Source organism: Natator depressus, chromosome 3, assembly GCF_965152275.1.
Source record: "Natator depressus isolate rNatDep1 chromosome 3, rNatDep2.hap1, whole genome shotgun sequence".
Classification (NCBI taxonomy): Eukaryota; Metazoa; Chordata; order Testudines; family Cheloniidae; genus Natator; species Natator depressus.
The window spans coordinates 144,188,221-144,202,576 of record NC_134236.1 but is presented as its reverse complement, the minus strand read 5'-3'; the positions used below and the strand labels follow the sequence as shown (position 1 = coordinate 144,202,576).

General features: G+C 48.0%; 1 protein-coding gene across 2 annotated transcripts in view; it reads right to left on the bottom strand.

Annotated features, from left to right (window-relative positions):
* Positions 1-9,720, bottom strand: part of SLC30A6 (solute carrier family 30 member 6) — a 38,444-nt gene extending 28,724 nt beyond the window's left edge. The window contains exon 1 of one of the 2 annotated variants that reach the window (XM_074948971.1): positions 9,656-9,720. In XM_074948971.1, coding sequence (XP_074805072.1) covers positions 9,656-9,658 — 3 coding nt within the window. In that variant the 5' untranslated portion in view covers positions 9,659-9,720. The remainder of the gene's footprint in view (positions 1-9,655) is intronic. The other variant, XM_074948972.1, reaches the window with a different exon arrangement.
* Between the last annotated feature and the right edge of the window lie 4,636 nt (positions 9,721-14,356).

The following is a 14,356-nucleotide window of genomic DNA, read 5'->3' as shown; positions in this document are numbered from 1 at the left end:
CTTTTGTCTCTGGGGAACTTGTTTCTGACTGCCCTCCAGAACATTATGGGACATGTCTTCATAATTTTATACAGTAGAATATTATATCTTTACATACAATATTGCCACACATTTTACCAGGACAATTATGATCAGCAAATCATGAGTTTTCAAATGATACCTTACACAGTATGCTTTGTACAAAATTTAACAGTTTTGTAAAAGGGGTGAACATATGGGTACCGACTGTCACGGTGGAAAACTGTAGAACACATTGGAATGCTATGCTAACAAATCTGATCACTCAAATTCTAGAACGTTTATATGTAGAGTCATGTCCTTTTGGGACTATCTGGAGGTAGTCCAGGTATGCACCTGTGTCTCTGATGCACCGGTGTTCAGCATCTTTATAGGAGGTGGTGTGAAGAGAGGTGCTCCCTTGTACACATTTTTGGGGTCTGACCACCAGTGCAATGACAGAATATGAGCTGGGACCACAACTCGCATACCTTCATTTGCAAAAAGAAAAGGAGTACTAGTGGCACCTTAGAGACTAACCAATTTATTTGAGCATAAGCTTTCGTGAGCTACACCTCACTTCACCGGATGCATTCAGCAGAAAATACAGTGAGGAGATTTATATACACACAGAACATGAAAAAATGGGTGCTATCATACACACTGTAAGGAGAGTGATCACTTAAGATGAGCTATTACCAGCAGGAGAGCGGGGGGGAGAAAACCTTTTGTAGTGATAATCAAGGTGGGCCATTTCCAGCAGTTAACAGGAACGTCCGAGGAGGGGGGGGGGGGGAGAATAAACATGGGGAAATAGTTTTACTTTGTGTAATGACACATCCACTCCCAGTCTTTATTCAAGCCTAAGTTAATTGTATCCAGTTTGCAAATTAATTCCAATTCAGCAGTCTCTTGCTGGAGTCTGTTTTTGAAGTATTTTTATTGTAATATTGCAATCTTTAGGTCTGAAATCGAGTGACCAGAGAGATTGAAGTGTTCTCTGACTGGTTTATGAATAGAGACTGGGAGTCGATGTGTCATTACACAAAAGTAAAACTATTTCCCCATGTTTATTTCCCCCCGCCCCCCTCCACCGCTCCTCGGACGTTCCTGTTAACTGCTGGAAATGGCCCACCTTGATTACAATGTGTATGATAACACCCATTTTTTCATGTTCTGTGTGTATATAAATCTCCTCACTGTATTTTCCGCTGAATGCATCCGATGAAGTGAGCTGTAATTCACGAAAGCTTATGCTCAAATAAATTGGTTAGTCTCTAAGGTGCCACTAGTATTCCTTTTCTTTTTGTGAATACAGACTAACATGGCTGCTACTCTGATCTTAGTCAACTTTGTAATGGACGTAGGTGAAGTCTGGCTACGGGCAAGCTGATTTGTGACCTAGACATCTGAAGCAAGTTCTTACTGTAGTTGATGGATTCATTTTCATATTGGTGAGGGTTATCTGGAGAGCAAAAATCTCTCCTCAGGATGATGTGTGTTCTCCAATTTGCATTCAGTTAAGGTTCCTACTAAGTCTTGTATGAGATATGGTAAATTATGAAAAATTATGAGACCCAGTTGCTTGAACAGATGAAGGTCATTTCAATGCTATAGCAACTTCCTGATGAAATCTACCTTTGATCAGCCCATCATCTAGATATAGGTAGACACAAATGCCTTGTCTCAAGTGAGTTGCCAGCACAGTGAAAACTCTTGGTGCTATGGAGAGACCAAACGGTAACACCATGTACTAGTAATGATTGGGTCCTACTTTGCACCACAGACACTTTCTGTGGGCCAGAAGGATGAGAATATGCAAATGCATGTCTTGAGCAATATGAAAAGGAAGGATGGAGGCTAATGTTACTATCCTGAATCTGAGACAATGTATAAATGTGTACAGTTTTGTCAGGTCTAGAACAGGACAAAAAACCCCATTCATCTTCAGAATAAAGAAATATCAGGAGTAGAAGCCTCTTTCCTTGTACTTCAGATATAACTCCTCTAGCTTCTAGGTCATTGGTTTTCAAACTTTTTGTATTGGTGACCCCTTTCACACAACAAGCCCCTGAGTGTGAGCCCCGCCCCTTATAATTTAAAAATGGGGAAGGGGTAATTCAATTTAATTTAATGGGGGCCCAGGGCTGTCAGCCCCACAGAGCTGACAGCTCACGACCCCCATGTAACCACATTGTGAACCTCTGTGGGGTCATGACCCCCAGTTTAAGAACCCTTGTTCGAGGTGAAACAGGGAAACCACTTTTAGCTAATTTTCATGAGAAAGGTCCCTAAAAACGGATTGGGAAGGGATTGGGTAAGAAGCAAGGACTGAAACTGGATGGGATATCCATGGGAGACAACTTCCAGCACCCATCTGTCAGTTGTTGCTCTAGTCCAAACCTGATGAAAGAAAGAAAACTGGCATGTGAAGACAAGGTTTGGAGATAGTTCGTCTGATGTGTGTGTTGGCTTGATCCTTGTGTCAACCAACTGCCAGGAAGCAGATGCAGAATGAACAAGAAAGGATGCTATGGGTATCCGCATGGCCCCTCAGTATGCCAACATTTTTATGGCTGACTTAGAACAACGCTTCCTCAGCTCTCCTCCCCTAATGCCGCTACTCTACTTGTGCTACATTGATGACATCTTCATCATCTGGACCCACGGAAAAGCCGTCCTTGAGAAATTCCACCATGATTTCAACAATTTCCATCCCACCATCAACCTCTGCCTGGACCAGTCCACACAAGAGATCCACTTCCTGGACACTACGGTGCTAATAAGCAATGGTTACATAAACACTACCCTATAACGGAAACCTACTGACCGTTATTCCTACCTACATGCCTCCAGCTTTCACCCAGATCACACCACACGATCCATTGTCTACAGCCAAGCTCTACGATACAACCGCATTTGCTCCAACCCCTCAGACAAACACCTACAAGATCTCTATTAAGCGTTCTTACAACTACAATACCCACCTGCTGAAGTGAAGAAACAGATTGACAGAGCCAGAAGAGCACCCAGAAGTCACCTACTACAGGACAGGCCCAACAAAGACAATAACAGACCGCCACTAGCCATCACCTTCAGCCCCCAACTAAAACCTCTCCAACACATCATCAAGGATCTACAACCTATCCTGAAGGACGACCCATCACTCTCACAGATCTTGGGAGACAGGCCAGTCCTTGCTTACAGACAGCCCCCCAACCTGAAGCAAATACTCACCAGCAACCACACACCAAAACCACTAGCCCAGGAACCTATCCTTGCAACAAAGCCCGTTGCCAACTGTGTCCACATATCTATTCAGGGGACACTATCATAGGGCCTAATCACATCAGCCACACTATCAGAGGCTCGTTCACTGCACATCTACCAATGTGATGTATGCCATCATGTGCCAGTAATGCCCCTTTGCCATGTACATTGGTCAAACTGGACAGTCTCTACGTAAAAGAATAAAAGGGACACAAATCAGACGTCAAGAATTATAACATTCAAAAACCAGTCGGAGAACACTTCAATCTCTCTGGTCACTTGATTTCAGACCTAAAGGTCGCAATATTACAATAAAAAGACTTCAAAAACAGACTGCTGAATTGGAACTAATTTGCAAACTGGATATAATTAACTTAGGCTTGAATAAAGACTGGGAGTGGATGTGTCATTACACAAGGGGAAATAGTTTTACTATGTTTATTCCCCACCCTCCACTGTTCCTCACACGTTCTTGTCAACTACTGGAAATGGCCCACCTTGATTATCACTACAAAAGGTTCCCCCCTCCCCCCGCTCTCCTGCTGGTAATAGCTCACCTTACCTGATCACTCGTTACAGTGTGTATGGTAACACCCATTGTTTCATGTTCTCTGTGTATATAAATCTCCCCACTGTATTTTCCACTGCATGCATCCGATGAAGTGAGCTGTAGCTCACGAAAGCTTATGCTCAAATAAATTGGTTAGTCTCTAAGGTGCCACAAGTACTCCTTTTCTTTTTGCAGATACAGACTAACATGGCTGCTACTCTGAAACAAAGGATGATTGCTTCCTTTGAAATAATCTTGGTTTAGAATTATAGAATCATAGAATATCAGGGTTAGAAGGGACCTCAGGTGGTCATCTAGTCCAACCCCCTGCTCAAAGCAGGACCAATCCCCAACTAAATCATCCCAGCCAGGGCTTTGTCAAGCCTGACCTTAAAAACCTCGAAGGAAGGAGATTCCACCACCTCCCTAGGTAACGCATTCCAGTGCTTCACCACCCTCCAAGTGAAATAATGTTTCCTAATATCCAACCTAGACCTCCCCCCACTGCAACTTGAGACCATTACTTCTTGTTCTGACATCTGCCACCACTGAGAACAACCTAGCTCCATCCTCTTTGGAATCTCCCTTCAGGTAGTTGAAGACTGCTATCAAATCCCACCTCACTCTTTTCTTCTGCAGATTAAATAACCCCAGTTCCCTCAGCCTCTCCTCATAAGTCATGTGCCCCAGCCCCCTAATCATTTTCGTTGCCCTCCACTGGTCTCTCTCCAATTTGTCCACATCCCTTCTGTAGTGGGGGGACCAAAACTGTACGCAATACTTCAGGTGTGGCCTCACCACTGCCGAATAGAGGGGAATGGAATAATCACTTCCCTTGATCTGCTGGCAGTGCTCCTACTAATACAACCCAATGTGCCGCTGGCCTTCTTGGCAACAAGGGCACACTGTTGACTCCTATCCACCTTCTTGTCCACTGTAATCCCCAGGTCCTTTTCTGCAGAACTGCTGCTTAGCCAGTCGGTCCCCAGCCTGTAGTGGAGCATGGGATTCTTCCTTCCTAAGTGCAGGACTCTGCACTTGTCCTTGTTGAACCTCATCAGATTTCTTTTGGCCCAATCCTCCACTTTGTCTAGGTCACTCTTGGTAGGTGAGTACTCAGAAGACCCTTGTTAAGCGTAGCTGGATGCCTTCTGTTTAGTTTGCCATTTGTATCTAAAGGACTTGCAATCTGATCCAAAGGTGCAGATGTCCAGTGAGTGAATTGTGGCCCTGGAGTCCTCTGGGGAGTAGAACACCTCACTGAACTGTGTGCTGAATGAGTCTGTACCTGCGAAGGGCAAGTCCTCAATTGTATTCTGCATCTCCCTAGGAATGCCAGAGATCTGTAACCACAATGTTCTGTGTATGATTACCACAATGGCCATCGACCGACCTGCCTTGTCTGAAGCATCCATGGCTTCACAGAGATCGCTTCACCACTAGCAAATTTAAGCAATAATGGCTTTTCAACAAGTAAGCCTTTCTTCCAAAGAGATCTAACTTCTTTGGGTCCTTGTGTTTAGGAATGACCTTGGATTGCAGAAATCATTAATAAACTTAGTGTTGGGGCAGTGGGGTACATTATCATTCAAACCGCTTTTAAAGTACCTGGTATTTTTCTGTTCCTTTAGCAGTTGGAGGCAATGTTGCTGGTGCATGCCATAGGATTTTGGCTGGTTCTAAGACGTCCTCATTCGGTAACGCATTTCTGGCAGGAGCAGAAGAATGTGCTCTATCAAAAAGCTTGTGAGCTTTTTCTTCAATCACTAAGGTCTCTATCTCAAGGGTATTAACTATATGAGAGAACAACTCTGGAAGGCTTTCTAATCATCTGAAGCTGATATAGGAGCCAAAAAGACACTCTCAATGGAAGATAATGACAAGTTTTCTGGCAGGAGATGAAGAGTGTGGTTCAGGAGGCTCAAGACCTGCCTGTTCCACCTCTGCAAGCTGTTCTTGTTCCTTTCCGCCTCCAGACAGAGGCTTGGACATTGATGCAGGACAGCATGAACTTCTGCATTTTCTTGAATGGTAAGAGGAAGACAGAATCCTGGGTCCTTTTAATGGAGGTCCTGAGTATGCCCAGTAAGGTCAAGATGGAGCACTGTAGGGATGAAGCTGGTTCTGGTGACTTGGCTATTGCCATGTCTGAGGCAGAGGAGTCAGGGCTCTGAAGTGAGTGCACCCTGGTTTGTAGAGAGGTCTTCTCCTGATGTGTGTGAACAGAGAGGAAAAAGTTCCCTGCTGGAAAGTGAGGAGAAGCCATGTCCCAGTGATGGAGAAGACAACTAGGCTTCCTCCAAATGCAACACATCTTTAAGGCCACGTCAGCACTGTGAGGACAGAGGTACATACCAGTGCCAAATGTAGTGTCATAAGTTCAAAGTGAGGTGCCAGGGACATCATTACGTCCTCTAACATTAGATCAACTGGTACTGTTAATGTTTCTTTTGTTAGTTCTGATGCCAGTAGCTGGTCACCAGCATTATCTGGCGGAGACACTGAGGTTGATTTATACCCCTTTGGTACAAACAATTTCAGGCAAATACCCCTGATTTTCTTGTCCTGATCATAAAGGAATGTTATACTGAGCACAGCCTGGCACATGGCTCTCACGGAGACAAAAAAGGCAACAACTATGACCATGCATATATGGAATGAGCGTCATAGGACTGGCCTGGGTGAAGCCCAAGGGCTTTCAATCAGCCATTTTAAGTCAAGGAAGGGGTACAAAGTGCTGAGGCAAAATCTTATATTTATTTATTTTTGCATCAACAAAACAAAACAAACAAGAGAGGGCATTAGATGGGAATTAACTGACTATGAGAAGCAGATTCTAGTACAGATTCTAAGTAGCAGGCAGACACTGCTTGATTTGTCTCCCTGCCCTTGGCAGTAAGCGGGTACTGAGGGTCACTTGAAGATACTTTGTCCTTTATGCTCTTGGGTGCAGGGGGCATGCAAGGTGCAGACATAGCCCAACAGATACTACGATTCAAACAGTCTCATCTTCCGTCCGTGACTTACAAATATAGTTAGAATAGGATACACACAGACACCTACTTGAAGGACTATTTCCCTTCTGTCACTGATTTATCTCAGGAAAACTCTGGCAAGCTGCCAAAATAACTGAACTTGAACATTTTAAAGATTTTGGCCCACCTCACTGCCAAAGAAGCAGCAGCAGCATCACCACCATACACTAGGAATGCCTGGGAGCTATTGGAACAGTAGCTAGATTGGGGAGTGGGGAAGGAGAAGACAAGCTAGGTTCCCTCTCCTTCTCCCCCCAACCCCCGCTATAGCACATGGGTCCAGTGGCTCGCCCCCCTAATAGGTGGGTACATGGAGTAGGAACTCCTCTACCAAAAAAAAAAAAAAAAAAATCCACACCATTCTGGGCTTCCCTCAACTACTCATCCAGATCCAGGACACGATGATAACCATCCTCCCTCAGTTTTAACTGATTTCTTTTTCTGTCAGCTGGCATAGTTAGTTCTGCAGCTCAAGTGGCAGAAGTCTGTGCTCCAACACTGAAAGCTGAGGATTCAAGCCCAACTGATGATGCATGATGAAGGAGTTAGAGCTGTACATTAGAGAATTTATACCATCATCTTCCTTTAAAAAAAGCCTATAGTCACATACACAAAACTACATTAAAACAATGCTACTCAGATTTCAAAGTCGAGCACTGAAAAGTTAGGCAATGCCAAATTCTCTATTGCCCATACAACCCTAACTTACCTCCTTTATCTATATGCATTGTGATCATTTAATTAAAAACTGTCACATTTTTCTTTTCCATAGGACTCCTGCCTCATTCAGTGCAGGACAGGGATACACAAGAGGGCGGAATTCAGGCTGTATAGGCAACTGTGATAGTGTTTCCTAACTCTTGAGTGCTCGATATTGAATCTAAACAACACACTTTTTAATGTTTGACATTATATACTTAATAAATGCTTGGAGTGTGAAGCGTAACTGTGGCAAGAAACAGATTCAGTGGAAAGTTGTCCAGCTGCAGAATAAACAGCCCTACTTACAAGCAAGGCTACATTTCAGTCACAGGTATTTTTAGTAAAAGTCACAGACAGGTCACAGGCAGTAAACAAAAACTCATGGCCCATGACCTGTCCATGACTTTTACTATATACCCCTGACTAAAACTAGGGGGGGGGGCGGGGCGCAGACAACAACGACACGCGCACACACAGCCCGGGACCCTTGATGGGAGCAGGCAGGGCCAGCAGGCTCCCTAGCTGGCTCCACACCTCCCCGCCAGCAGCAGCAGCAGAGTCTGGATGTTGGAGGGGGGTGGGACACGCGACGGGGTGAGGAGGGCTCTGAGCAGCGCTTACCTGGGGGGCATCCCAGCAGCAGCAACAGCCCCCTTGCTCAGCTGCTAGGCAGAGGCAGCGTGCAGAGCAGCCTGGCCATACCTCCATCTAGCATCTGAGCGAGGGGGATGTCGCAACTTCCGGGGAGCCCCCCAAGTAAGTGCCACCCAGAGCCCACCTTACCCCATCATGTGCCCCAACCTCCTCCCATACCCAAACTCTGCTGCGGGGGGGTGGAGGAAGGGGGGTGGGAGAAGAACAGGACACGGGACACACGCAGTGGCCAATCCGTGACAAACCCGCAGCATTATTTATAAGTCCCTGACAAACCATTAACACTGGACCACAGCAAGGGCCTAGGCAGTCTCCACCTCCAACCATGCCCCACTCCGCCTCTCTTCCTCACCAGCCACACTCCTTCCATAGGTTTCAGAGTAACAGCCGTGTTAGTCTGTATTCGCAAAAAGAAAAGGAGTACTTGTGGCACCTTAGAGACTAACCAATTTATTTGAGCATAAGCTTTCGTGAGCTACTTCATCCGATGAAGTGAGCTGTAGCTCATGAAAGCTTATGCTCAAATAAATTGGTTAGTCTCTAAGGTGCCACAAGTATTCCTACTCCTTCCATATGCTCCTTTCTTTGCCATCCCCCTTCCAGTAATGCACCAGGGCTGGCTTTGCCCTGCCGCAGCAGGCCACCCACTGATGGCTTCCAGTGCATGCAGGCAGTGCCAGTGCTAGCCCATTGGAGGCTCTAAGCAGGAATATTTGGGGGAGACCCTCCACACACAACAATAATTATCCCTTATTATAGGGAGTCCCTTGAGCTGCTTGGCGCCCTAAGCAATTGCTTAGTCTGCTTATGTTTAGCACCGGCTTCACATGCAGAGCCCCTGGTTCATTCAGTGAGACAAGCCTGGTCTTCACCAAAAACTTAGGTCAACTTAGTTACACAACTCAGGGCTGTGAACAGTGTCGCCCCTTCCCTGCCTGTAACAAGTGCCTACACCACAGCTGTGCCAGGCAGCGCAGACCCCCTCAGGCGGCAGCAGGACAGCTGGTACCTGCCCTTTTCACGGCCCCCGCGGCACAGCCAAGAGCAGGTACCAGTGTCGCAGCTGCCGGCGGCGGGGCGTGCACTGAGGGGCTCGGAGGTTCGCGGGCCGGGGGAGCCACCAGGCCCTGAGCGCCGCCGGAGCGGGGCTAGGCGGCTCTCAGCGTGCGCGCTCCTGGGGCCCGGCCCACAGCAGCCTCCCAGCGCCGCTCGCCAGCAGCCACGTCCCTCAGGCCAGGCCAGGCCAGGCCGCCCCGGGGCGGGGCCGGCGGTCGCGGCCAGGAGCTCATGTGAGGCCGAGGCGGTTTGAGCCCGGAGCCTGGGGAGCGCCAGCCCCGCGCGGCCGGACGCCCGAGCGCGCAGGCAACGAGACCCTGGCCCGGGGCGATGGCAGCTCGGGGGCCACAGCAACGCGCTGCTCCTGCTCCCCCTCACCGGGGCAACTCACCATGTTACGCCACCGCCCGGCACCGGAACAGGCGGCTCCTAGGCTCCCTGGGGTCGGAAGAGGCAGATCTACCAGTTGCCATGGTGAAAAAAGGGGGAGGAGCAAGGTCACTTTTTTTCTTGGGGACGCCGGAAGTGACGACAATACGTCAGGCGGGACGGAGCGGAGGGCGCCCGCCGCTCTCATCAGATGAGAGAGTAAATGCGCATGTGTGGTTCACGAGACCGTAGTCTCCTAACAAGGCGCGAGGATGGCGGCGTGGGCGCGTGGGGCGAGCAGCTGACGCCGACCACACTGCTCCTCCCCCAGCCGTGACAGAAGAGCCCGGGCCAATCAGCTCGCTCGCAGGGGGTGGCGTGCGGAGCGGGACAGTGGCTTCCTGTAGCGGGTGTTATGGGCCTAGGCCAGCTGTTCTCAACCCGCAGCGGCCCAGTTACTGCGCAGCTGCGGCCCAGCTCCGCTGTGTGCTAAAGGCCGGCCGCGTGCCTAGCGTCCGCCGGGCTCCCAGCTGCCCGGGGCTGGGCTGGGCTGCCGCGCCGGGTTGGGGCCTGGAGCAGCCAGACCCGCGAGCTCCGGGCCGGGGCAAGTGGCCCGCCCTGCTTGGCGGGGTCCGGGGCTGCTGGCCGGCCCGCCTCGCGCAGCGAGGGTTGGTGGCCCCGCGGCCCGGGTAACGCATTGTGAGCGGCCTGGGCGGGCCCACAGTGTGTAATCAGGCGAGACTCGCGGCCCGGGGGCCGGGCGTTCTCGCCGGTAGCAGGCCGGCTAGAGCCAGCCTCCACCCGCCTGAGCGGGGAGCCCGACGCGCGAGGAGCTGCCCTGTTAAGGGAAACGCTGGTTCTGGCGCTGGCCGCACCAGTAGCAGCTTCCGCTTGGGCGTGCAGCCCTGCGCTGCTACGGCAAAGCAACGGCACTGGGCACAGCACGGGGAAAGAGCCTCTGTGATGATGCTGATGAGCTGGACTGGCCCAGCACACAGCAGTCTGGGTGTCCGAGCAAGGGGTTTTGCTGGTGTACCGGCCCCTCTCCATGAAGCACAACTATGGCTAGGGCCCTGCCAAATTCACAGCTGTGAAAAACGTGTCATGGACGTGTCACAGATTTCATGGTCCTTTTACCCTGCAGCTATACAGATTTCAAAGGGCTGGCCAGTGTTTCTCGAAATGGGGATCCTGACCCAAAAGCATCAGTTAAAAGCCAGGAAGCAAAGGGTAGGAATAAATGGATAGTTTTCACAAGGGCTTGAGTTAAATAGCTGTGTCCCCCATGGATCTGCTGTTCAACAGGACTCTGCTGTTCAAAATATTCATAAATGATCTGGGAAAAGGGTAAATAATGAGGTGACAAAATTTGAAGACAGCTATAAAATTATTCAAGATAATTAAGTACAAATAAGAGTGTGAAGAGTTACAAAGGATTCACACAAGACTGGGTGACAAAATGGGCTTGGGGGAAAAGGAGGGGCAGGACGATGGAAGAGGTGGGGCTTAGGGGGCCTCCCACTTTTAGGAAGAATCCATTGCCCTGATGTAAAGGTGAGAAAACATAATCCCAACTATACATACAAATGGGTGGGGTCTAAATTAGCTGTTACCACTCAAAAAAGAAATCTTGGAGTCATGTGGTTAGTTATCTGAAAACAGTTGCTCAATGTGCAGCAGCAGTCAAAAAAGCTAACATTGTTAGGAACCATTAGGAAAGGGATAGATAACACAAAAAAAATGCCACTATATACATCAATGATATGGCCACACCTTGAATACCACTTGCAGTTTTGGTTGCCCCATCTCGAAAAGGATAGATTAGAATTGGAAAAAGTACAGAGAAGACAACAAAAATGATTAGGGGTATGGAACAGCTTCCAGCTGAGGAGAGATTAAAAAGACTAGAACTTTTCAGTTTGGAAAAGAGATGATTAAGAAAAGATGTATTAGAGGTCTATAAAATCATTAATGGTGTGGAGAAAGTGAATAAGGAAGTGTGATTTACTCCTTCCCATAACACAAGAACCAGGGATCACCCAATTAAATTAATAGGCAGCAGGTTTAAAACAAACAAAAGGAAGGACTGCTTCACACAACAGACAGTCAACCTGTGAAACTCATTGCCAGGGATGTTGTGAAGGCTAAAACTATAACTGGGTTCAAAAAATAATTAGATAAATTCATGGAGGGCAGGATGGTCAGGGATGTAAACCCCCTGGTCTGGGTGTCCTAAGCCTCTAACTGCCAAAGGCTGGAATAATTGCCCTGTTCTGTTCATTCCTTCTGAAGCATCTGGCATCGGCCGCTGTTGGAAGACAGGATACTAGGCTAGATGGACCATTGGTCTGACCCTGTATGGCCATTCTTATGTTACCTCAGACAGGTGATTTTAACGGAAAAAATATCTTTATTTTGTGCCAGACCCAAGTCCTTCTAGATCTTAAGTGACTAATAATTAGATGGGCAGAGACATCATCGCAGATGTTTACTTAAGATCTAGGACAGTGGTTCTCAAACTTTTCTTCATGGACCACTTGAACGTTGCTGAGGGTCTCGGTGGACCACTTAATGATCTTTCTGAATGTTGTTTGTACCATTAGCTAACTATTGTAAAGCACTTCAGATAGAAGTGCTATATTTAAAAACCTTAATAGTAAAAATTCTACAAATAAAAGCACACCACTCATATTTTAATATCAGTAGTCTTACCTTTTTAATGCGATGGATGTGCCCTTTCTCCCCTTCTGCAGCAGCCCCTGGGCTGGGGCTGGGAAGTAGGGGGGTCTCTCCCTCTCTCCCCTGCCACAGCAGTCCCCGAGCTGGGGCTGGGAAGGTTGGGGTTCTCTCCCTCTCTTCCCCACCGCAGCAGTCCCTGAGCTGAGGCTGGGAAGGAGGGCCGTCTCTCCCTAGCAGCCACAGCCCTGGAGCTGGGAAAAGTGGCCTCTTTCTTTGGCTGCCACAGCTCTGGATGTGCCAAATTCCCCCCCCCCTTCACCCCATTGCCCCCTCTCACCTACCTCCTATTCCCCCCAAGGCCTCCACCTCACATGTGCATCTTCTCCAGGGTCCAGGCACCTAATTAGTGGAGCAACACCTGCACAGCTCCAGTAATTAGGTGGGCAGCCGCCCAAGCACGCACTGTAGAGGGAACTATCCGCCGACCACCTGAATGGAGCTCGTGGACCACTGGTGGTCCGCAGACCACAGTTTGAGAACCTCTGATCTAGGAGATGGGTGTAGCACACCATAGAAGTATTTTTTTCCATTGAACTCTCTTTTATGCATCTCTAAACAGGAAAAGAACTGTGCAGCATCTTAGGGAAGGCAGTTCAGCCGCTGGATCTAGCTGCGTCTCCCTTCTCCAGTCAACAGTGCAAGTCAGAAAGAAAGGAAGAGGAAAGGATAAACAGCACAGATGACAGTTATCCATGTCTATGCTTATTGTGGTTTCTACTCATCATTTAATTGAGTTTTATTTCATATCCAGGGTGTTACTCTCCTGCAAAACTGAGGCTGTTAATCTTGACTTGCCTCGTGGCATTTTAAGGATCTGCAGAAGGTAAGTATTGGCTTCCTCATGTATAAGAGTTAATTTCAGCTCACTGATGATTACTAACAAACTCCCAAGGACAGGGGGAGGATAGGTCAGTGGTTTGAGCCTGCTAAACCCAGGGTTGTGAGTTCAATCCTTGAGGGGGCCATTTAGGGATCTGGGGCAAAAATTGGGGATTGCATCCTACTTGGAGCAGGGGGTTGGACTAGATGACCTCTGAGGTCCCTTCCAACCCTGATATTCTATGATTCTATGACAAGCAAGACATTTGGGAAAACTTGGTGACTCATACAGATGACCAGGATGAGATCTGGAAATACAAAAAAATATTGGTGGTAGAAGGAAGATGTTGTAGCTAAGACACATAACTAGCAGAGACCAGCTTTGAGATTTTCAAAAGCATCTGCCATGTTTATTACAGAGGTGCCCAAGAATGGGGCCCCATTGTCCTAGGCACAGTACAGACACAGAGTAAATGGCCCCTGCCCTAATGAGCTTACAATCTAAATAGATGTGTGAGGGAGAGGATTTGGAGCAACCAACCAGTCAGGAAAGGGCTGAGGAAGCCCCATCAAAACTGTAGAAAATTCTTTGAATATCCAAAGGTCCCTTCTTTGGTTGTTTCTGCTCCTACCTGGCTGTCTCCTCTCTGCAGTTTTCCCCCCAGGGCACACGGCCAGGGAAAGGGAGGCAGCACATATGGGCTAGTGCCCCCAGACTGTGTGCTGAGGGGTCAGGAAGATGAGGAGGGGAGGTTCCCTTGCACTGTTCTTGAAAGAGTAATGGAATAGTTTATGAACACAACAAAGGGTGAAATATGTTCACAGGGAATATTTCTAGAATAAATTCTTTGGGGGCAGTGCCACTACCAGGAGCACAAGCCCCACTGAAAGTCAATAAGACTTGTGCTCATAAATTACTTGGAAACTTCTGAAAAATCTCAGCCCTTGATTCTAATCTTAGCTCCACCACAGCCCTTTTATGATACCTTAAACAACTCACTTCAGCTAAATTCTAGCTCCTAGCCAGACTAACTAAGCAGGAGCTGAGGGAAGGAAGCTCTTCTGAGCCACGGAGTAGCTTCAAAACTGTTTTTCACAGCCTACACCAGGCTAACAACTGTAGACCCTTCCCACTACCCACAAACAGGGAGAGGAATAAGACGAC